General features: G+C 34.9%; 4 protein-coding genes across 7 annotated transcripts; 3 read left to right on the top strand and 1 right to left on the bottom strand.

Annotated features, from left to right (window-relative positions):
• Positions 1–1607: 1607 nt before the first annotated feature.
• Positions 1608–7010, top strand: LOC141821954 (E3 ubiquitin-protein ligase APD2). Of its 2 annotated transcripts, none has more exons than XM_074709358.1 (10): positions 1608–1847; positions 1937–2043; positions 2121–2249; positions 2350–2446; positions 4278–4352; positions 4421–4503; positions 5249–5395; positions 6123–6195; positions 6271–6610; positions 6719–7010. In XM_074709358.1, the coding sequence occupies exons 1-10, from the start codon at positions 1616–1618 to the stop codon at positions 6792–6794; spliced, it is 1359 nt and encodes a 452-aa protein (XP_074565459.1). In that variant the 5' UTR covers positions 1608–1615; the 3' UTR covers positions 6795–7010. The 2 variants fall into 2 exon arrangements, with proteins under 2 accessions (XP_074565459.1, XP_074565451.1); XM_074709350.1 differs by having other exon boundaries at positions 1934–2043.
• Positions 7011–7500: 490 nt separating this feature from the next.
• On the top strand, positions 7501–11055 carry LOC141821967 (ubiquitin-conjugating enzyme E2 5). 2 transcript variants are annotated; one of them, XM_074709371.1, is made up of 6 exons: positions 7501–7629; positions 7712–7791; positions 8330–8444; positions 8596–8648; positions 8769–8897; positions 10705–11055. In XM_074709371.1, exons 1-6 carry the CDS (start codon positions 7586–7588, stop codon positions 10833–10835), a joined length of 552 nt encoding a protein of 183 aa, XP_074565472.1. In that variant the 5' UTR covers positions 7501–7585; the 3' UTR covers positions 10836–11055. The 2 variants fall into 2 exon arrangements, with proteins under 2 accessions (XP_074565472.1, XP_074565479.1); XM_074709378.1 differs by having other exon boundaries at positions 10716–10845.
• Positions 11056–11153: 98 nt separating this feature from the next.
• Positions 11154–13527, bottom strand: LOC141821983 (large ribosomal subunit protein eL21z/eL21y-like). The gene is made up of 2 exons (XM_074709387.1): positions 13225–13527; positions 11154–11597 (listed from the first exon to the last, which is right to left on the bottom strand). Exons 1-2 carry the CDS (start codon positions 13459–13461, stop codon positions 11340–11342), a joined length of 495 nt encoding a protein of 164 aa, XP_074565488.1. The 5' UTR covers positions 13462–13527; the 3' UTR covers positions 11154–11339.
• A 504-nt stretch (positions 13528–14031) lies between these two features.
• On the top strand, positions 14032–22081 carry LOC141834203 (nuclear transport factor 2-like). Of its 2 annotated transcripts, none has more exons than XM_074721663.1 (9): positions 14032–14343; positions 14447–14581; positions 17682–17988; positions 19486–19691; positions 19766–19937; positions 20483–20604; positions 20694–20759; positions 21154–21229; positions 21607–22081. In XM_074721663.1, exons 1-9 carry the CDS (start codon positions 14305–14307, stop codon positions 21765–21767), a joined length of 1284 nt encoding a protein of 427 aa, XP_074577764.1. In that variant the 5' UTR covers positions 14032–14304; the 3' UTR covers positions 21768–22081. The 2 variants fall into 2 exon arrangements, with proteins under 2 accessions (XP_074577764.1, XP_074577759.1); XM_074721658.1 differs by having other exon boundaries at positions 19432–19691; positions 21607–22079.
• The last annotated feature ends 241 nt before the right edge of the window (positions 22082–22322 follow it).

Genomic DNA, 22322 nt, shown 5'->3' with positions numbered 1-22322 from the left:
TTAAAATAGAACATCATCCTATCTCATTATATTTTTATTTTTAATATTAATATAATATCTACGAAATCATAACGGTCATATAAACACTTTAATTTTATCAATATTAATAATATTATATTATAATAATTATGATATAATTACTTCATTATTAATTTATTATTATATTATAATAATTATAATATAAATAATTTATTTTTAATTAATATTATGATAATTAATTGTTACGTAATTATAATAGTCATATATTATAATAATTATAAATCATACAATTTAATTCGACGGTTCATGATTGAGAATATTTCAAACTGATCAAGCGACGTTTACATTGTGGGATTCAGTCGCGGCGTTACTGAGCTGAGCAGCACATGAGCCCTATATAACTAAGGGCACAATTAAAGTTTTTGAATGCCCAAAAATTTCATTAAAGGTACATATAATTCTCATTTTATCCCTTTGTAATAATTGATTTTTTTCCTCTCTTTTATACGTAATATTTTTTTCTCTTTTTTTTCCTCTTAAAGTAAATTAAATTAAAATTTAATTTAAATTTTAATAAATAATCCTCTAAATTTATTTAAATTTAAATTAAAATTTTTTTAACAAAAATTAAAACATAAAAGAAGGTTAATAAAAAATAAAAATATTTTTTATTTTTAATATCTAATTACAAAGATTAAAAAATAAAATAAAATTATTAACAAGAACAGATTTTAGTAATAAAATAAAACCTAACACCATAGCTTAAATATCCATGGTGTTGATGGTTAAAAAACAACACCAATATGATACTAATTAATTTTTAAAAATAACACCATATAGCTTAAACATCAGTACCTTCTAAAAATTAATATCACAACTTAAACACTAGGATTGTTATGGTGTTGATTTTTTAAAAATAATAAAGAATGATATATTTGAATTTTGGTAAAATGAAGTGAGTCTTTTGAACATTTAGAACTTTTAATTACGTCCTTTGAAAAACTATCACTATAACTAAAACACTAATTAATTTTTAAAAAATAAATTTAATATTAAAATCAATAAAAAATAATAATATATAAAAAATTAATTTAATGAAAATTGTTAAATAATTTATTAAAATAAATAAAAAATACAATATATTAATATTTATTCATAAATAATATAAATAATATTGATGAATAAAATTTATAAAAATCATATTCATTAATAAAATTATTATTAATTTTATAAATAATTAAAAAGTTTTTAAAATAAATAAATAAATTTATAACATTAAATTTATTAATCAATTAAATAATTTTAAAAATATAAAAATTAAAAATAATCTAATTAGTTGGAAATAAATCAAAGTCAATGTAAGTTTAAACTAAGTTAAATTGGCTGATCAATCGTTTTAATAATTTAATTTATTTTAAATTTAGTTTAATTATTTTATTAAATAAATTCGAACAACGTGAAGATGCGCACGAAGAAGGCCGCATAATTTAAAATTAAAACTACCTTCCTGTTTGGTTGGGAAGGGAGGAGACTGGGCGTTGGCTATTTGACCGGCCGTTGCTCCACCTCCAGCCTCCTCTCCAAATGGCCACCGAGCGATCCGACGGCACTCCAGTGAGCCACTTCTTCCGCCTCCATGGAGACCACTACCTTTCTCTTCCTCCCTCTTTCTCACCCTTCTCTCCCTTCTTCCTCCTCCTCCTCCTCGCCGCCGTCATCACCGCCACCTCCACCGCCGCCCCCTCCTCCTTTGACGACTCCGACCGTCTCCCATCGTATGAATATACTGGTTACCAACGTACCGTCGTGGCAGATCAACGACGACGCTTGGTCTTGCTTGGTCATCCTCCTCACGTTCTGGTTCTTCGGTATCCCCTTTGGAAATTGGAACTCTCCTTTCGATTCTTTTGGGGGCACCCAGCAGTTATTGAGTAAACCGTGATTCTTTGATTAGCAGCTTCGATGACATTGATCCTTGGCTTTTACGGCGCCGTCGACCTCACCCTCGGCCCCAATTGCTCCCGGAATCTGCAGGCCAATCCCTTTTTTGTGCAGGATATAAAGGTCCACCTTTTTCGATCTCCTTCGCTGACCTTTGCGGATGGGCCTGTCGGTTTGCTGAAATTGTATTCTTGCTGCAGGTGAAAGCGGACGAGGAGTCGTCGAAGCACGGGCCGATGCTTTACGGGTTTTACGAGCCTCCGCTGCTTGACGTATTGACTAAATGGTCAGAGACTCGAAATGCGTCCATCCCCGCAAACTTTCACCAGGCAGGTCTAAGTTGCTGTTTTTATAGTTAAGATACGGCAACTGGTTGCTCCATCGAAGTATCGAACAGGAAATTGGTTTACCCGATTACCAACTGTGCAGGAATGGATATATTATCTCAACAAGGGTTCGCATATCGAGATTTCTTATGGTGTGAAATTGCATGGCTCATACCCGTTGATCCTAGTCATCGCTCAAGGTGACTTTTAATCTACACAAATGTTTACATTTCAACTATGCAACTGTGTTAGCCTTAACACACTAAAATACTTTCCATGCCTCGTCATTTAGTCAGCAACAAGCGACACCAGAATTTAGTCATTCGTTAAAAGTTATGGATTAATAGAGATGTATATAACCCAAGCAAAACAATAGAGAGGTTTATAAGGCATACACTAGTTTAATAACTAAAGCATTTTGTGATGATGATTTACAGCCTTAGAACATTTCAACCAATAAAATTCTATCATCAAGTTTGGGTCGTGATAAATGGTGATGTGACTGAGTACCAACAATATTCTTGTTGCTTGGTTCTACACCATTGGTAACTCAAGCTTTTATTTTTCCTGTTTGAAGCATGATTCTACTTTCAGGAAAATGATAAAATTAGTTTATTTTAATCCTCTTTTTTCATATCAAAAAGGGAAGAAAACATATACTAAGACATGTCCAAGATGATAAATAAATTTTGTTATTAGACATGCTGATCAATTATAGTTGAAAGTGCAACGTGTAGATTAGATCAGAGAGAATTCTAGCAAACAATTTAAAGTGATTTAAGTGACACACATATTACTAGTGATTTGACCTTTCATAGAGTTCAATTAGGGATAGCAAGATATGATCCATTTAGTTGATCACAACTAGTCGGGACTAACACAACTTATTGATGCTGAATCCACAGTAGTAAACTACCATTTTCAAATCTAGTGCAGATCCTGATAGTTTTAGATCTAATATCCTAGACCACTAAGGTAAAGGGTGTGAATATGCTTTGACATTATTTCATATTGCTCTATTGAAGTATGGCGTACACATTCAATTAACTGGACGTCTGGACATGGAAAAAAAAAACTTGCGCAGCAAATGCAAATGTTCTAATCCATTGCAGGAATTTCTTCCCTCACAAAATGACGAAAGCTGACTACTAATTATCAACTGTTTTTTTTGTATCGTGTCAGTTATGTTGATTTCTATTAACAACTTTAGTAAGAGTGAACAATCATATTCTTTCCCTTCTGAACTTTCAAACAGCATCTTTTGTCTCTTGTTCTCTAAAGTTGTTCTTGGAGCATAAAATCGTTGAATTTACTAGATATTTGTCACGACTCAGTTCATGACAATTTGGTTGATGCAACCTTGTTCCATAGCTTTGCATCTTTCCTTTAGGATACTGAGTTGGAGAGCTGAAGGGTGGCTCCTTTATTACAAAAAATTACCAGAATATGTATTGAGGTCCTTATGTGGATGGACTGCCTTCACTCAAATGGCTAGTTGTTGCCATCTCAATCGCATAATCTGCATACTCCTTTTTTCGAGCCATAACAAAGACAAGCAAAGATTTAATGGGTAAAAAATAAGGACATCATTTGCAATAAAATATGAGACAAGTAGGGTTAACTGTGTAGATAATCAAGGCCATGAAGTTGGAATATAATAAATAATCATATTTCATCTGATATTGACCCTTTTGAAAGATTTGCAAATAATCCAGACAAGGCAAAACTGGATAATGAGATATTGTCAGAAAGCAAGTGTCTATTTGATGTTAAATGGATTGTTCTCATTCTGGGAGTCTTGACGTGTTTTACGAAAATAGTTCTTTTGTTATATGCACTTTGTCTTACACTTGTAACTCCACATTCAATAACTTATTATGAAGTTTTCATTTTCCCTTGTATTAATGATCTTTGTGGAAGATATATATATATATATATATATATATATATATATCGACTGTTGACTATTCATCATGTTCAGAAAATTTTGATCAGGAACTTATATTTGGTTTTTATACCATTTGTTTATAGGAAAGGAAAGCCTTGTTCAATGGATGGAACAGCCATCACATCCTAATACCACATTGTCATGGTCTCTTATTCATGGTATTTCTCCAATTAATTCTGTTCAAGAAATTTGTCTTGTCACTCACGTAACAAGTACCCAAATACAGGAAATGGAAAAATTCAGCAAACTATTGAAAAACCTTCTGATTATTACATTGCTGTGGGTAACTTAAACAATATAGAAATGGAGGTGCGTATTCACATTCTTACATCTTTTTAAAAAACTTTTCAACAAGTAATCAGGTTTGAGTCTGGAGAATACCATGCCTTTTGTGTATTTAATTGTTATAGTAGATGCTACTAGTGTCCTTTTCTTTATTTACAATTCCATATTTCTTTTCGTTTTATCTATCAATGCAATGCACAATCTGTAGTACACTGATGAAATGGAAAGTTGGAAGATATTAGCCATTTGCTAGATCTGCCATCGAAAATCTTAAATTCTCAGTTGCATCTTAAACTATTTTTCTCCCTGATGCCTTAAATGGAGTAGGTTAGTGGATGCTTTTCATCACAAATATTTGGCTTTCAAAGAAAATGTGCATGCATAATATACTGCCTTACTGAAGAGCATGAACTGTTATGGCTTTTCTTCAATAACACTAGATATGGTCCTACTGAGGGAACTGAATGTGCTAATCTAGCTAGGAGTATAAGGGAAGAATAAGAAAAACAATGTTATGTAGGGAGTAGCTTTATTAGGAAAAGCAGCAGTAGCAGTATAGCTGCAAAGGGACACTATTCATCTAAAGTTCATCCTTGCATCTATAACTAATTTGAATTCTTGTGCGTTTCTTAAATCCTAATTGTTTGTTTTGCTTGTTTTGATTTATATCTGCTTGGCAATGTTCTTAACTTTTAGTTATTCCCTTTTATTTTATTTTTTTAAATTTTATGTTGAGATGTTCTTCTTAAAGATAAGTTTCTTGAAACAGGTTGAGCTGATCTTCAACATTCAGTCTATCACGTACAACACATCTGGGGCGTATTATAAATGTTCACTGGATCATAGGATCTGCTCTTTGAATTTGTTCTTAGAAAGGACCAATTTTGCAATTCTTACAACTCCAACTCCTGATCCAGTAAAATCTTCACTGACTTTTTAACGTATTGCATGAGATGTTTTCTTTTTGAATTTGTGAACAAATCATTTTAGGCAAGCTATTGCAAGTTTTTTTTTTAAAAAAAAATTGAAGACGAGAAATGGCCAGTGAGTCCCCCCAAGTTTTAGCTAAAAAAGTAGTGTACATAAAGCTGTAGGTCTAGCCTATTGAAGCCTGCTTCAAGTGACATAGGAGAAAAAAGAACAATATATACATATCATGAACCTGTATGAAAAAAAGGCTTATAGGAGACTCTAATTAACTGAAGAGCTCATTTGAAGTTTGTCCTGACATTGCAATGTGCCACTTGTTCCTGTTTGGGAATCTGCAATAGAGTATGAGGATGCCACTTGAAAATATTTAGTTGTAGCAAATTATTTAAATGGCTTTCTTGAGGATGCCACTTGAGTTGTAGCAAATTATTTAAATGGCTTTCTTTAGGTGAGCGATCGATGTTTAGGGTGGTTTCTTCCACCATGTTCTGTTTAATTATAACCTAGATTCTCAATCTGTTGGGAAGCCATGCAATTTATAATGATGAATCATGGAGCTTCTCATGGAGTTAAAAATACCAAGTAGTATATCCCATCAGATGCTAGATTTGCTATTTTAGACTTTAAACTTTATTTTAGGTATTGGATCAGCAGTAAAATGCAGTGTGAAACTTGTTTGTCGAGTGATTATCAGATGTTGTCTCTTTATTCAGAGTATGAAGATTGATGAATGGTACGTTAAGCTGACATATGGGCCTCGATGGCTGACTTATTTTGTTGTATCAGGTAACTGTGCAGACTGGTTATCTATCAATCGTTTTTTAGTAATGTTATCTTTTATTGTTCTATTTGTTGTTGTAGGTGTGATGACTGTACTAATTTTCGTGGGGTTCAAAGTATTTAGTACTTCACAGAATTACTCTCAGGATGATACTGCTCATCAAACAATAAATACCACGACTGAGAGGAGCCCCCTTCTCTCTAACAAGGATGATGATGATGGGAGCTTAGGATCATCATATGAATCTGTTTCCCATGACGAGGAAGATATCAACGAACGTCCTGAGGCAGGATCAGACCTGCCCAAGGACAGTGAAATCAGCAACTTCCAACACCTCTGCACCATTTGCTGTGATGCTCACAGGGACTGTTTTTTTCTTCCTTGTGGGCATTGTGTAGTGTGCTTTGCATGTGGGACAAGGTATAGTTAACGAAATTCAATCGAAATGATCGTGCCATGTCTTTCAGAAGCTTAAATTCTTTCAGAAATGAACTCTGAGGGACTGATCATGCGTGTTTGAGCGTGCAGGATTTTGGATGAGGCTGGCATATGTCCAATCTGCCGGAGGAAGATAAAGAAAGTAAGGAAAATCTTTACTATTTGAGTTCCATAGGATGAAAAACCAAGGAAGCAAATCCTACTTACCGAAAAGGTAGAAACTACGCATTATATTGGGAGTAAACTATCGGTCTGATCCTTTTATTTTTGTCAGATCAAATGAAAATTCACAGTATTTGCTCTCTTGTACGCTGTTATTATGATTATGCTAGAAGAATTGTGTATTTGAACTTAAACAGCCTTGTCTTATCTGTTTCTGTGGCGTGGCTCTACATTGTGTCAATTCAGATCATGCATCAATTGTTTCCATTTACCAATATGCATCTTTGAAAGCTTGTTGTTCTAGATGCCATCAACATGGAAGTTCATCCGATTGCTGATGATGAATGTTTAGTGAGGTTTTCCCATTCAAACCCCTAATGGTCGACACACTTCAAAAACATTCCTATGAGCAATACCACAAGCACTCATTTTGAAACATAAAAGCTTCAAGTGCCCCAACATTAGAAATTAAATTCCAGAAGCTTAATTGATCCATGGTATGGTAAAACCTAACGTGTAGATTCTGTTTCCTTTTCGATAAAGTGAGAAACACGTGAAAATTATGAAGGACAGGAGCAAAGCTGAGGAGATAAATTTTAGCAGTACATTTAATAGATTGGGAGTGGAATTCCTTGACTTGGCTTTAAAAAACGCATCTCTCTTTTTTAATTGACTCTTTTCATCCCTCCCTTGCAAACAAAAACAAAAAAAAAAAAAAAAAAGGAAGGATTTTTAGACCGCTGCGCCGATCTCATCCCTTCTCTCTTGGCGATTGCTCGAGGCAGCTGGATCAAGATGTCGTCCCCCAGCAAGCGCCGCGAGATGGACCTGATGAAACTGTAGATCTTTTGAACAACAAACGGTTTTAATCTGATAACATCGAATTTCCTTTGATTTTGGTTCGCTTCTTGGGTTTTGTAGGATGATGAGTGACTATAGGGTGGAGATGGTGAACGATGGGATGCAGGAATTCTTCGTGAATTTTCACGGCCCCAACGAGAGTATATTATCTTTTTCTATCATCTTTTTGGCTCTTCAGGATCTTCTGATTTTTTTTTGGAGTCGTTTTTCGCTTGCGGATCTGAGTTAACTGAGAGGATAAGGATAAAACACGTTAAAAATGGTGTGAAAGAGGAACTGAAAGCTGCCTCCACCAACTATTTTTGATTTCTTTCTTGATTATTTCTTATTTATTCGAGACGTTCAAAGAACGTACTTCCCTTTGTCATACACAGAGGAGTAAAGTTTCGCATCCTTTTCTAAGTTTTAATTTCTCTGTTTCCTAAGGGAAGTTTGATGCATTTGATTAACTAGTTATTTTTGATGTTTCACTGAATTACATAAAGTCATACTCGCAAATTTTTTATGATCAAAAGGAAAAATCCTTTTGATAATAGTGGCGTTTTATTGTGGTTTCTTGATCAACTACTCAAATTCTTTATGTAGTTTTTGTAGGTTCACTTCACTGACTTCGATGAATTCAATTATTTTTTGGGTAGTTCACTATCGATCAGGTAAGTGGATTGTTGCTCATGACAGGCCTTTATCAAGGAGGTATCTGGAGGGTAAGGGTGGAACTACCAGATGCATATCCTTACAAATCTCCATCCATTGGATTTGTCAATAAGATATATCATCCTAATGTAGATGAAATGTGAGTGTGCAAGTGTTATTTTATGTTAATTAATAAACTAACATAGTTTAGCAAAATAATGTTTCAATGTACCCAACCAACTTATTTTTATGAACCACACTTTTAGTATTGGACATTAGGCAATTGACTTGTTTGTTCTGGCAATTTTCAGGTCTGGTTCAGTTTGTTTGGATATAATCAACCAAACTTGGAGTCCCATGTTTGGTAATAGAACATTCCCCTTACTGTTATCATCCTACATTATCATTGGCTCAATGAAGTGTGCAAAATAGAAAATTAGTTGATTCTCAGTATTTTTGTGCACTAATCTGAAAAATCTGCCAGATCTTGTTAATGTATTTGAGGTTTTCCTTCCGCAACTTCTTTTATATCCAAATCCTTCGGATCCATTGAATGGGGAGGCTGCAGCATTAATGATGCGCGATCGACCTGCTTATGAACACAAAGTGAAAGGTAAGAGAGACTTCAATTTTGTGCTTCAAATATTCTTTATGTCACTTTAATACTGCATGGTTGTTTTAATCTCTTCTACATTCAATCTATTAGTTGTTAAGAAAAACATCTGTATAATTATCTGTCTGCTTAGTTTCCTACAAAGTTATTAAAGATTATATGCAATTGCTTCATTTTTTTTTTTTGTATTTCTCCATTATTTGTCTTATTAAATTATGACTTCTATTGTTGATATTCTGAACATTTAACCAAATTGATTTTCAGATATATTTAGTTCATTTCTTATCCTTCTCACAATCACTCTTTTTCTAATTTCATAGTTCGACTAAATACTAATCAACTGGATCAAAGAACACTATATGTTAACTTTATTCCGATAACTAATGGTAAAGAAAACTTATCCTTTATTCCTTTAGCATCTTGATCAAAGATTTCATTAAGTAATTTTGTTTAGCAAAAATCTTAGTTCAAGATTTTGCTTGCTTAAACTATTTGTTGATCTTCTTAACTCTTCTAAATTTCAATAGGGATATCACTATGACCTTGTTTTGAATAACCTCATGTTTTAAAAGTTTCTTTCCCAATCAAATCTAATATATCAAGTATTATCAACAAATCCATGATTCTTCAACTCACTATAATTCTTAAAGTCTCCAGAACTAGATTTTTCTAAGAGTTCTCATTCAATATTTTATAAAAGTAATTTTTTACTTCTTTCTTAAGTGTTTTATTGTCAATAGGGACCTTTTGTTTTTTTTTCTATTATCTATCTAATATAGCCTACTTTTCCTGGGGTTTGCAATCCAATGGAATCTATGATGGCTATCTTTGATCCTTGGAAGTTATTTATCATTTCTCTCTTGTTAGCAAATTCATGTGTCTTAACCTATTTGCCGTCATCTTATTATCCATTGGAGCTATACCAATTAGTTTCTAGATAATAATATCTTTGAAAAGAATGAAATGAGAGGGAATAAAGATAACACAGTGGCTAGACACAACGTCAAGAGGCAAATAATGGTTTTGATGATGTCTGTGGCAACTGTGCTAGTTTGAGTATCCCATTGGTGAACATTCAATTCAGATTTTGAGATCTTTGTGGCAGCTTTTTATTTCTTTCTTCTGAGGCTCTACTTGGTTCCTCAGGTAACCAGATACAATGATAGCATATCTGTAACATCCAAATGTGAAGATTTCATGCATAAACTTAGATGGATGTTAGATCATTTTTTTTTTTGTTGGTGCAATCTGTCATTCTTGGATTCAAGTGTTCTATTAGGAAGCATCACATAAAAAAAGTGATGGAGATGAGAATATTAAGATGAATGTATAAAATTAAAAGTCAAATCTTTAGAGCCAAAGGTATAAAGGGTAGAGATGGATCAAATATTGAGTGAACGTATAAAGTGTAGAAGGAGATCAAATATTAGAGTGTAAGGTATAAAGTGATTTGAATATCAGTCTATCATTTTCCTTGTTTATGACCTCATAGGAACACTAAAACATCCAAATCCCCTAGACTTGTGGCTCAGGAACTTATTCAATCGACATTAAATTCAATCAGTTAGTGTTAAATTTCAAACACAGTTTCTTTCTTTGTTTCAATTTTTTAGAGTTAATAAAAAAATCATTTTCCATTAATAAAACTTGAGAAATCCATCTCATTTATTTAAGATATAAAGGGATGGAGAGAGCTACTATCAGAGCTGATGCGTTTAACCTTCAGTTGTAATTTTAAATCTGTGATGATGCTGAACTTATCCTTTTGCACTATCAGTTTCTCATTCCTTTTTCTAATGTCATCCAGAATACTGTCAGAAATACGCAAAGCCTGAAGACGTAGAGGCTTCCCCAGGAGATAAATCAAGTGATGAAGAGCTGAGTGCAGATGAATACGATTCTAGTGATGAACAACTGGTCGGGAAACCTGATCCTTGATTAGCACTGTCTGTTGATTGTACATTTTCTCTGTACCAGCTACTGGCAATATGAAACTCTTCACTACATGTGCCACTGTAAATGAGCATACTAATCAAGTTGTTTATGGCTGTTAGATTAATGGATCTACTGATCACCTGGAATCCCATGCATCATGTCATTTCATCCGTGCAATGCAATCAACAAACGTTATTTTCTGACTCCAAAGATCAAGGGCACACTTGAATTTGATCATACAAATTATATCTGCAGCTTCAATAATGTGAAGATCGGAGAGTACTGCTGTGTTTTAAACTAACACTTGTTTTGACAACTGTCTTCTGCTTTTCAATGCTTTCAGTCTCATCAAACACGGCTAGTCTTTCCATAATGGACAAAAATGAGGATGAAATTAAGCATTCAACTACAGGAGGTTATATTAATCTCCAGAATTAACAGAACTCAAAACTAAGTCTTCAGTTGGAAACCAAGGATTGAAATTGTACTGAGATGGCCAAGAAAATACTAATACCCACCCTTGAGGTCGTTGACCACATCATATGGAATAGGCGTGACAGTCTCAAGTGTAGCACCTTCTACCATGAAGCCAGGCTTAGGGCCCTCGGGTTGGCGCTTAGTGCTGATGATTTCACCTCTAGCCTTCGCCTCAGCCTTCAGTTGGTCATTCTTCTTCACCCTCGCACGGAAGTCTTCTTGGCATCTGGAAGGCAGTACGTGCTCCACGCGGACATGAATTCTCTTCCTGATAATCCGATTGCCAACCTGGAAAGATAAAAGTTATTTCATCAGTCCATAAAATTGTTGTGTGAGATCCCAGCAAATCATGCCTTGCTACTGAGAGAAGCGGACATACTTGTTGAGACAACCTACTAACAGAAATGAGACATGCACAGAGCTAAACTTGGATTTAGACAACTAAATTAACAAAAAATGAAGTCCAAGGGAGGACTTGGACCATGGAAACAAACAACTTGAATACCAGATTAAACCAACCAATCAAATAGTAACAGGACAAGACCTCAAAAGTCGAACCAACAATGATCAAAAGCAAGTCAAACTTATTAACCGGCTGGAAGGTGAAAAAAAAAAGAACTTGTTACCTTCTTTTATGTAATTTTCTTATAGATATGTTCCGAATGATGAAATGAGCATCATAAAAGATTGACTGAAAGACAATTAAACCAAATAGCAAGTGTACAAACAGGGAGGCATTATTCCACACTGGTGGAAATTTAGGTCCTTAATAATATGAACTGATCTAACAATAAGATGCTCCTCACTTCTCATAGTTAATAGCATGAGGAGGCATTTTGGTTTCTGTATTCTTCTTGGCATCGTAAAAACACAACTTCATGTCAAAGGCTTTGTATTGACTGTGGTCAATTGACAAAGGCTTCAGCAAAATCAAAAACAAAAAAAAAAAACAAGTGGCAGAACTAGCCATCTTAGATAATGTGGTAACAAGACAACAAAGAAAAATAACAACTTGTTTTGGACCTAACTACAAAATGAAAATAATTCAATGCCATAGTAGAAAGCAATTCTCAATAATTACAATCTCAAATCTTGTGTTCAGAATCAAATCCTATGTTTGGATGGATTGGAAATGGCATTTCACTTCTTAAGAAAGTTGACAATTAGGAGCATGTAAGTTCTTGTTTATCGTACATCTCATGGATGGCCCAAGAGGCAATGGCAGCCAAGCAGTTCCTCTGGAAGATGGAATATAAAAGAGCTAAGAATAAACTCCTTGAGCTCACAATTTGGCATTAACTTAAGAACATAAGTATAACGTGTGATAAATTTCATGGAACTCATAGATAGTTGGTCGCTCTAACAAGTCAAGAAGATTTTCACTAAAAAGGTTCTCCTTGTCAAGAGTTCGCAAGTTAGTTAAATATGAACTAAGAAATCTTGAAAATAAAACTACTTCAAAAGGCTTTGACAATTAGCTACTATAGTTCCCAAATTTGTTGATGTCTAATAAATGAATTCATTAAAAAAACTGGCCCGGAATTCCAATTACATATTGTACCATCTCCAAACAGGGGCTGGGATGATACTAGTCGGACTTGAGGTTATGAAAGAGAGTTGATCAAATTCCACCGTTGGGCTTTAAGGAATTTTCGACCATTGGCATCACTTTTAAATGAATTCTAAAACAAACGATCACAGTCAGTTTGAGCAACTTCGTCTCAGAATCCACGTATTTCCCATTTGTGTTCCAGCAAAAAAAAAAACTTTTACGTCTTATGATATGAAGAATCCTGTATTTATTTATATTGTAGAAAGGAGTGTTGAGACATATTATTCACAGAAAAAGTCTCCTCTGAAGCATTGACTATCAGAAATTTAGTCATGGATAGCGGATGAATGCGATAAAAAAAACCTGCTTGTTGATTTCGACGCCGATGGCGCGCTTAGTGACATTCCAGACGCTACCGGTACGACCATGGTAGAACTTGTGCGGCATGCCCTTGTGAACGGCGCCGTTCACCTTGATGTCGACATAATCTCCGATCTTGTAGGTGCGAAGGTAGGTAGTCAGGGGGATGTACCCCTTCTTCCGGAAGGGACGGGCGAAGAGATCTCTTGTGCGGGAACGAACACCATGACCAGCCGGCATCCTCTCCGGACTGTCTTTTCCTCTGCAATCTACCGCAGCCTGCGGCCTCGAACCCAACGACGAAGTGCGGAATTGCAGATGAAATTAGGGTTAACGATACGAAGGAATTTATAGAGAACTATCTACCATGGATGCGCAGGCTCGATATCAGTCACCGGCCCATCAAGAACGTCAAATGGGCCGGACATGCTGTTTGCTTGAGAAATTGAACAAAAACTTTTAGAAAAAAAATTTAAAAGGTTTTTTTAATTAATATTCAATTAATTTAAAAATATGAATGAACTCGGCTCAAAATCATCAGTAGTTTGAGCATTATAGACGTTATTTGATTTTTTGGTGATTAACATTTAGAAATAATATCAAAAAAAAAAGAAAAAAAAGAAAACTAGTTTTCTGGCCGCGTGATTTTAAAATGGGATATAAATCACATGCGCAGCACGTGCAGGCAAGTGAGTGCATTCAACTGGTGTCTGAGCGGGCCCCACCAATCCAACGGCTAGCGTCGCCCTATCATGAGCCAGCTCCGGCCAATCTCGTCACCGATCCGCTCCGGGCTCTCTCTCTCTCTCTCTCTCTCTCTCTCTCTCATTCTCTCTCTCCATTTGTGGCGAAGCCGCAGCGGAGATGGCAAGTGAGAGAATCGAAGGGCAGGCTATACTCGGCTGAATCGGTGGAAATCTAGAGCAGATCGAATCTAGAAGCAATCTCATCTCCTCGCCGTTTTCTCGCCCGTTTCTGGCTGCGCTGGAAATATACCCGATCGAATTTAGAGAGTGGTTTTGCGGTTCGATCCCTGTGTTCGGTCATCTAGGGTTGTAAGATCGATACTTTGCATGCGCAGCGATGGCTTCTCTTTGCCCGGGGCAGTTCAGTGCGCTCCAGGTACTCCAATCGAAGGCGTGGAGTGCGTTACTGGAGAAAAGGGGCGATGAAGTGTTTCTGCCCTATTTTTTGAGTCTCGGCTTGAATTCCTTTATTGATGCAGGTTGGCGCGTATTTCTTGGAGCATTACTATCGGATTCTCCAGCAGCAGCCGGAACTAGTACACCAGTTCTACACGGAAGGGAGTTCCATGGTGCGTGTCGATGGGACTGCAACAGAATCAGCGACCGGGATGGTGGTACTATTCAGCAAATCCTGAGTCCTTTCCCCCCTTTGGTTCATTTGATTCTATTCTGTATCATTCCGCACTGGAAAAAAGTTGTATTATCACTATGGCATGAAACCAAAAAAGTCTCGTATATGCGATTTTGGACGAGTATCTAATTTTAGTGATCGTAATTATTTTCACTTTGTTCATTTTTCAGTAGGTTTCTTTTGCAATCTAGATCTTTCACTCTATTTTTTGGGATGAAATAGCCTTCTTGCAGCGTACAAGTTTTCTAAGTAATGATGATATGCATAGTTTTCTGTCGCTTCCCGTGTTTTTATATGTTTTTTATGTTGCATATTCTTAGAGATACAGATCTTTAAAAAAAAATGCATTCATTCTCCCATAAATGAAGAGCAGTTCTGATTCACTCGGAGGCTAGCGATGTTGGGTATAGCATGATAATGCACCCGAACATGCTTTGAAACATGAATTCTGTACTAAATAATGGGCCAAAATATGTTCATTTATGAATACATGATCTGTGATTCTGATATAATGAAATGCTAGTTTTAAAACACTAGTAAATTCCAATGCCAAAACCAAAATTCTAAATGCATCAATGCAAATAATGGACCAAACATTAAGCAAATTTAGGGCTTATTTATCTGACAGAAGAAGAATTAAAAAATAAAAAGAAGCTTAAAATTGTTATTGAATGGTTGTGTTAATTGACATAAAGTCATTAGTATTCCTCAAGATTTTATTACACAATAGTTCTACTAGCATAGTATTATTTAGTATTTATTCTTGTCCCTCTTTCATAAATCCAATAATATAATCATCCTTAGTGCATTTTTCTCTCAAGTCTATGTTTTTGGTAGATTTAAGTCTTATCTATTTCTTTGGTCAAGATGCAGAAGAAAAATGAATGCCTGAATGCCTATGCTTCTGGTCCCTCAATTTGTTATTTTTTTTTCACAAAGTTAAAGTTTCTACTTTTGCCTTGTATTCTTTCTGATATTATTATTTAGTAATTGCTATGTGTAAACCTTGTTATGATCATTTTTCATCAACAAGTTCTATGTCCATAGACTTCAATCCATGCGATATTCTGGTAGTTGAATCTTTAATTTCAAGTGCTTAGAGACCATTATGGCTTTCCCTTTTCCTGTGTTTTCTTTTTGGGCTGGGGCTTGGATGTTGGAATCAGATGTCTGTTTCATTATGATTTCATAATGTAAATTAATGTTTCAATTTTATTTTTGAAAATTGAAGCATTAACTGCTGTTTGGGCATGGAACAATATCATCTATAACTTATTTTTCATAATCACAATAACAATATGAAGATGCATTTATTCCATTTAGTTGTTTGGTGGAATTCACAGATTTATATATATTATATGTATGTATGCAATATTTCCTCTTTTAATTGAGTAAACCATGGTAGGAAAAATCAGTGAAACTATTCTGGATTGGTCGAATTGGATTAAGAATGACCTTGTTAGGTCTGATTATTCCCGATTTTTTGAGAATATTATCAAAACTCTAAGAATTTACGTGAGAAAAGGCTAGTAAAACATCCAATTGGTTAGATTTCGAAGTAAATTGAAAGAGTTGAGCTTGAATATGAATCAGTTACAAATGGTGAAACTTTCGAAGACTACAGGGAACTAAAGGCAGAAAGAAGAATAATTGATAAAAAATCAAAAAATTATATCAAGAATAATACGTCTCATACCATTGCTGAGGAACCTATCTTGGTTGGGACTGGTGGAGAGACAGCAGAGTAGAAGAGCAACTCTGGTGCAACATGGAGAGGGGTAGGAGCAATAGCGACAAAGCTATTGAGGGGCACTCAAGTGGGGAAGCAGTCTTTCAGCAGCACTCACTTCCATCAACATTATGTGGGGGTGGTATTGAATGTGTATAGGTGACAATTTCATTTAATTAACTAGAAATTTAGATATATGTATATTAGGTTAGTTGTCGTGAATGATTCAATTTTTATAACCCAACAAAATAGCAAGTAAATAAGGTAAGGACTAAGGATCATTATCTTCTATCATTAAGAATGGGTCTTATGGTAAATATATTATAGTAATCATATTAGGAAGAAGTGTAGTTCCCGTAAATGTGTGATACACTAGCTATAGTTGGTAAGAATTTTCTTTTCATAATTATGGTGTATTATAGTAAAATGTCATTAGAATATATACAATAACAATTTGATCGTTAATTAAATATAATACATAACCTTATGATTTATAATGTATTTGGACATATAAGTCAAAGGATGGATGAACTTATATCCCATTCATTGGTCATTTTGTTTGAATGATGATAATCAGTTGGGATAAGGATGAAGATTCCAATTTGATCCTCATGTTTGGCCCACCCAACTCAAAGGGGTGGATAGGAATAATTGGTTAATTACTAAATTAATACTATAGTTTTTTCAACAAATTACCTATATGTTCACTAGCTTATCGTTGAATTCCATCACATGCCACCACCACAGATTTGTGAAGAATTCCCTCATGCGTCACCACCCATGCTTAGCTCGAACAACCACTGCCTGCTTTACCAATTTTCGCTGTTTGAAAAAATAACATTGATTAATTAGAATTGATTGTTTTGAGAGGTTGGATTAATTATAATTTTACATTATAACAAATAGATAAATTACAAATTTAGATTAAAGAGTTTTAAGAGATTGCTTGAGAAAAATTTAAATTATTTGATTTTAGTAATCAAATTAAAATTTGAGATTGACTTTTTTTTTATCTTACTACCATGGTACCATGTCACCATCCATATTTAACAGATATATCATGAAGTTGATTCATAATTGAAAATTTGAAATTTTATTATACTAATGTCACGAGGTATCTGCTTGCATGTAAAATTGTCTTGTTTTTAGGTGGCCTAATGTGGTTATGACCACAGGTTTGATGTGTAATCTTCATTTGGAAATATAATTTGTCATTGCCTTTACAGCATTAGTTATCATGTTTTTATGTTTTAAGTAATTGTATGTTGCTGATTTATTTTTTTCCTTGAGACTTCCTTGAATATACAAGGTTTTAAATCTGCACTACTGACAGTACGGTGCTAACATTTTGCAGCAAATTCATCATCTTGTTATGTGCCTTAATTTTAAGGGGATAGAGATTAAGTCTGCCCATTCTTTGGAGTCTTTGAATGGTGGAGTTTTGGTGATGGTTTCTGGTTATGTGCAGTTGGAGGATTATAATATTAGGAGGAAATTTGTGCAGACCTTTTTTCTTGCTCCCCAAGAGGAAGGATATTATATTCTCAATGACATTTTTCACTTCCTTGAGGAGGAACATATTTATGAGCAGCCTGCAACCCTTGTATCTCAGACTGATTTTAGGACCAAGTTAAGCATGTCGAGTCCTGTACCAGAAGCAGGTAATATTCTGTTTGAGGAAATATGTCATTATTTTTTCTTCATGGACACATTATTTAATAGAAAAATACTAAATCTATCATCTGCTTAGGGCTCAAATTCGCTTGGATGTTATTTCATTTCCTTGTTTCTTGCACGTTAAAATCTAAAAGTACTTATGGATGTAAAACTCAGTATATGATTTCAAATAATATGCTATATTTTGATATATGACACATCCACAAGTCATTTCTGTTTTTCAGTGAAGCATTATTATTAGCAACGATTGGTTCTGTTCTTTGCTTAGAACTAATTTTTGCTTCCTTGTCAAATTTGTTCCTTCCTATGGAGCATGGTGAAAAATAAAAAAACACATATGTATATGATCAATAACAAATGCTATATGGTTAAGACGGCTTATACAAACTAATGAAGATCACTTTTGATTGTGATTGTATCATCTATCCAATTTGTATATGTGCTTTTTATATATAATGGGTTTTTATGTTTGTTTTAAAAACTGATTTCTCTGTACATTAAGAAGCTTTAGCATATTCTGCAGTATGCTTATTGCTTAGCGGACTAATTTCTGTGAAATGAGATTATAATTCATTACTGAACTGTAATTTCTTCGAATGAGTATTTCTTGAATGATATTTTGATTATTAACAAAAGTGACACTTGCATTTTTAACAAGTGTTTTTGCCTAGGTTCTTATATATTTAAATTCCTTCTAAGTTTGTTAATTTTATTAGTTGTTTACTTTATGAACTGATGGTATAGTTGAAAGAAATCCACTGGCAGGTTTTGTTAGCTTTGAATGCTACGTGAATAGCTTGTCCTTGTAATTATAACAGGATGATTTTTGTCATAGTTTGATATGCTAAGGGTGAGATGTCATTGTTTCCTGAGTTAACTTCACTAACAAATGATGTTGCTAACAGAGTCAGAATATTCAATTTATTGGCATATTGATGCATTCAGTCATAGAGGTAGTTCCTAATTATGTGAGTTTTGAACCACTCTTTAATTTGACTGGTGTACCTAATATGTACAATTTATAGTATAAAGAAAATTAAGTAAGGTAGGTGATCAGAATGTGAGGTTGAGAGTGATAGCATTTTAGGCCAGCAATTGGTATTGTTTCATTATTGGTGTTCTTGCCTTATATTAGTGATTGTAAGAATTCTAACTTTCATGTAATTCCTAAGAAGTTTCTGAAATATGTTATTTGCCACTGTATATGGCTGCCTTGTATTGAGAGTCGGGAAGTTGTGGGAATGGACTGCTGCTCTGTAATGAATTTGGTTAGACAAATGAACAATCTTCTCCTATACCTACTGTGTCTATTTTTATGTACAATGAAAGTCCATAGCCTTTCATAGGTCACAAAAAAATTAGCTCCTTGTCTGGACATCTAACAATTTCTTTCTTTCACTGAGCATGAGCTTGTTTGATTCTGGCAGTTCCTGACCATATATTGCAAGATGACGTTCAGGCTCAAGACTTGCTGTCTCCAGTGCAGGCGGAAGAAAATGACACAATCGAGAATTATAGCAACCCTGAAGCACCACCACAACTTCCAGTTTTGGATGAAAATTTAGGTGAATCTCTTGCTGAAGAGACTGTCCCATATCGAATTGCCTTGGAGACCACAAGAGATCCACCTCCTGCAACTGCTGAAGAGCCTGTTGGAGAGCCAACTAGGCACACATATGCCTCCATTGTATGCAAAAGTATTTCTTTGTCATATTCTCTTACAGGTTATTCCTTAAGAGACTGATCTTGTTTGTGTCCCAGCTTCGGGCTAAAGGCCAATCTGGTCCATCTATGCGTCCAGCACCTGTAGTAAAGACATCTGTGGTGGTTTTGGAACAGGCTCACTCCTTTTCCCAACTATCCCATCCTGCTGTTGTTCCTGAGAATTCTGGCTCTGAGGCAATTGAGGAGGCTCTGGTAGTTGAGGATGAAGGTTTCTCCCTTCATTTCTTTGTATTTTCTTTCTGAAAATTGTTTGAACAATCCTAAATTTTTTACTTTGCACTTGAAAAGGTGAGCCCTCCCATTTATATCCATGCCTCATAGTCTCATTGTCTGAAACTGATTGCTTATTATGTGTTTTGTATTTTCTTTATGCAAATTGTTTGAACAATCCTGAATTTCTACTTTGCACTTGAAAATGTCAGCCCTCCCATTTATATTCAGGCCTCATAGTCTCATTGTCTGAAGCTGATTGCTTATTACGTGCTTTATATTTTCTTTCTGAAAATTGTTTGGACAATCCTCGAATGTTCAACTTTAGTAATTGATATGCAATCATTATATGATCTTAGGCACCATTCTGTGTTTCTTCCTTAATACTTAAGTATTTTTCGATTTCGTTGAAAATTCAGCTTGTGTATCAATTCAATTGCTTCTATATTCTTTTATGTTTTCACCTGGAATTTATCTGCTCTAGTGAAAATCTACTGATCTTAATTTATGCTTGTTTGAGGATCATATTTGTTTTGGTATCAGTTGATTCCAGATCTGTTTATGTTGGAAATCTTCCTTCATCTATCTCGACTTCAGACCTTGAGCAAGTCTTTAAGAACTTTGGTAAATTGAGATCAGATGGTGTTTTTATTAGAAGCCGGAAGGTTGATTTCATTTAACTTGTTGTACTATTTTGATTTAGTTTTATGCATCTTGATTAATTTTTAACTCAGCTAAACAAGCAAATTTGCAGGAGTCTGATGTTTTTTATGCTTTCATTGAATATCAAGATGCCATTGGTGTACAAAATGCACTTAAGGTATGTGATCTTCCTTAAGTTTATTCTCACAAGGATCAGAGTATACCAACTTTATGTACTAGTTTTTTGCAGTATCCTTGCCTATTTCAAGTCTAGTCTGCACCAGTATGACCAAGTGTTGAAATCAGTATCCTGCCTATTGCAGTGTACATGTTTTTTTGCCTATATCTTTATTTCATCTTGTTTATAAAACCAGTTTTGAGCCCTGACCTATTTGACCACATAAATCTCCACTGTAAAATTTCAGATCTGTTTGTGTTCCAGCCCCGTAAATCTCTACATTAATATATTTTATTTTGAGGACAACTTGATTTTGCTTAAGATAATTTTCAGTTCTCGTATGTTGAGGATTCTCTCAAATTTCACACTTTACATACTGGCTTTTCATTTTCAGGCATCTCCAATACAGTTAAATGGGAGATTGATTCATGTTGAGGGGAGAAGACCTAATAGCGGTGTATCACGAGGAAGTAAGTCGCAGTTTCAGACACCTCTCGTTTGAAACTACTTAAATGCCCAAACTTGCGAAAGCATTAAATATATACGTCTATTTTTTTTTCTTATTAAAATTATGACTGGATTTTTGTTCTGATTGTATGATTTTATGTGGCCATTTAGCAAAATGTGAAATTTGCTATGTTATTCGAATTCAAGTATGAGCATCCAACATGGGTATCTGTGTATAGATTCAAATTTCAAATGTGAACATTCAGCTTGTTTCTCGCCATTTCTCGTAATGTAGTTTAAAATGAAAAATCTTGGTACTTATAGATTTTTTTACTCTTTTAATTCTTTTCCACTCATTAGTTATTTTTCTTGAAGACAAACTGTCATTTTTGCTCTTCAGGAAGGGGCAGAGGCAGAGGATACCCATCTGAGTCCTCAAGAGGACGTGTTGGTGGTCGAACTTTTGGGCGAGGTATCAGGCAAGATAGCAATGATAAAGACTACATTAGCCGAGCAAGGGGAAGTGGATACACTCAACGAATTCAAGAAAGAGACTATTAAATGCTCCAGCTCCACCAGAAGAAGGGAAATATTTCTTTGTTTCCAGATGTTTTACTCTAAGCAACTTCAGGACCTGCCCTCGCTGTTTCTCGGACTTCAATTTTATTCCCATTTTGTGGAGCGAGACATTCAGATTAGATTGCATTTAGAAGCATCGCCAGGGTCTTTGTGTGTGTGTGCGTGTAGGGAGGGTTTGAAAAAGACCATTTTCTGGAGCTAATCCCTGCAGTGTTTGAATATTTGTATCTAATAAAAAAGCAGGATGCATTTTGACTAAGTACGTGCTTAATTATGTAAAGCACGCCATTAATCAACTTCACGCCGTGTTACTTTGCAATTTAATTTCGTTGCGTGCGCATCAAGCACTCGTTTTAAAGTTCGTCCTCCTTTTGTTAAACATCGAGATAGGGAACAGTATGACGCGTTGGCCACGAGCCGACGGATGAACTGTTAATCATGCGGCAGGATACAGGTGTTTTTCTGGCAACAAATAGCGCCAGATCAACGGCGTCGATGGGGCCCTTCGCTTTTATGATGATAAAGTCGATGTTCCTG

Source organism: Curcuma longa, chromosome 1, assembly GCF_044706935.1.
Source record: "Curcuma longa cultivar G26 ecotype Majalengka, Jawa Barat chromosome 1, ITB_CL_G26_1.1, whole genome shotgun sequence".
Taxonomy (NCBI): domain Eukaryota; kingdom Viridiplantae; phylum Streptophyta; class Magnoliopsida; order Zingiberales; family Zingiberaceae; genus Curcuma; species Curcuma longa.
Note: the sequence above shows the minus strand (reverse complement) of the source record. Positions and strands in the feature narration are given on the sequence as shown.

Excerpts from the sequence above, each read along its gene's own strand:
- LOC141821954 (XM_074709350.1), top strand. The coding sequence starts at position 1,616 with ATGGAGACCACTACCTTTCTCTTCCTCCCTCTTTCTCACCCTTCTCTC. Across the intron at positions 1,848-1,933 it reads CCTCACGTTCTGGTTCTTCG|CAGCTTCGATGACATTGATC; the intron begins GTATCCCCTTTG and ends TTCTTTGATTAG. Across the intron at positions 2,447-4,277 it reads GATCCTAGTCATCGCTCAAG|GAAAGGAAAGCCTTGTTCAA; the intron begins GTGACTTTTAAT and ends ATTTGTTTATAG.
- LOC141821967 (XM_074709371.1), top strand. The coding sequence starts at position 7,586 with ATGTCGTCCCCCAGCAAGCGCCGCGAGATGGACCTGATGAAACT. Across the intron at positions 7,792-8,329 it reads TTTTCACGGCCCCAACGAGA|GCCTTTATCAAGGAGGTATC; the intron begins GTATATTATCTT and ends TGCTCATGACAG. Across the intron at positions 8,445-8,595 it reads CATCCTAATGTAGATGAAAT|GTCTGGTTCAGTTTGTTTGG; the intron begins GTGAGTGTGCAA and ends GGCAATTTTCAG.
- LOC141821983 (XM_074709387.1), bottom strand. The coding sequence starts at position 13,461 with ATGCCGGCTGGTCATGGTGTTCGTTCCCGCACAAGAGATCTCTTCGCC. Across the intron at positions 11,598-13,224 it reads GCGTCGAAATCAACAAGCAG|GTTGGCAATCGGATTATCAG; the intron begins GTTTTTTTTATC and ends TTATCTTTCCAG.
- LOC141834203 (XM_074721658.1), top strand. The coding sequence starts at position 14,305 with ATGGCTTCTCTTTGCCCGGGGCAGTTCAGTGCGCTCCAG. Across the intron at positions 19,938-20,482 it reads TCTGGTAGTTGAGGATGAAG|TTGATTCCAGATCTGTTTAT; the intron begins GTTTCTCCCTTC and ends TTTTGGTATCAG. Across the intron at positions 20,760-21,153 it reads GTGTACAAAATGCACTTAAG|GCATCTCCAATACAGTTAAA; the intron begins GTATGTGATCTT and ends TTTCATTTTCAG.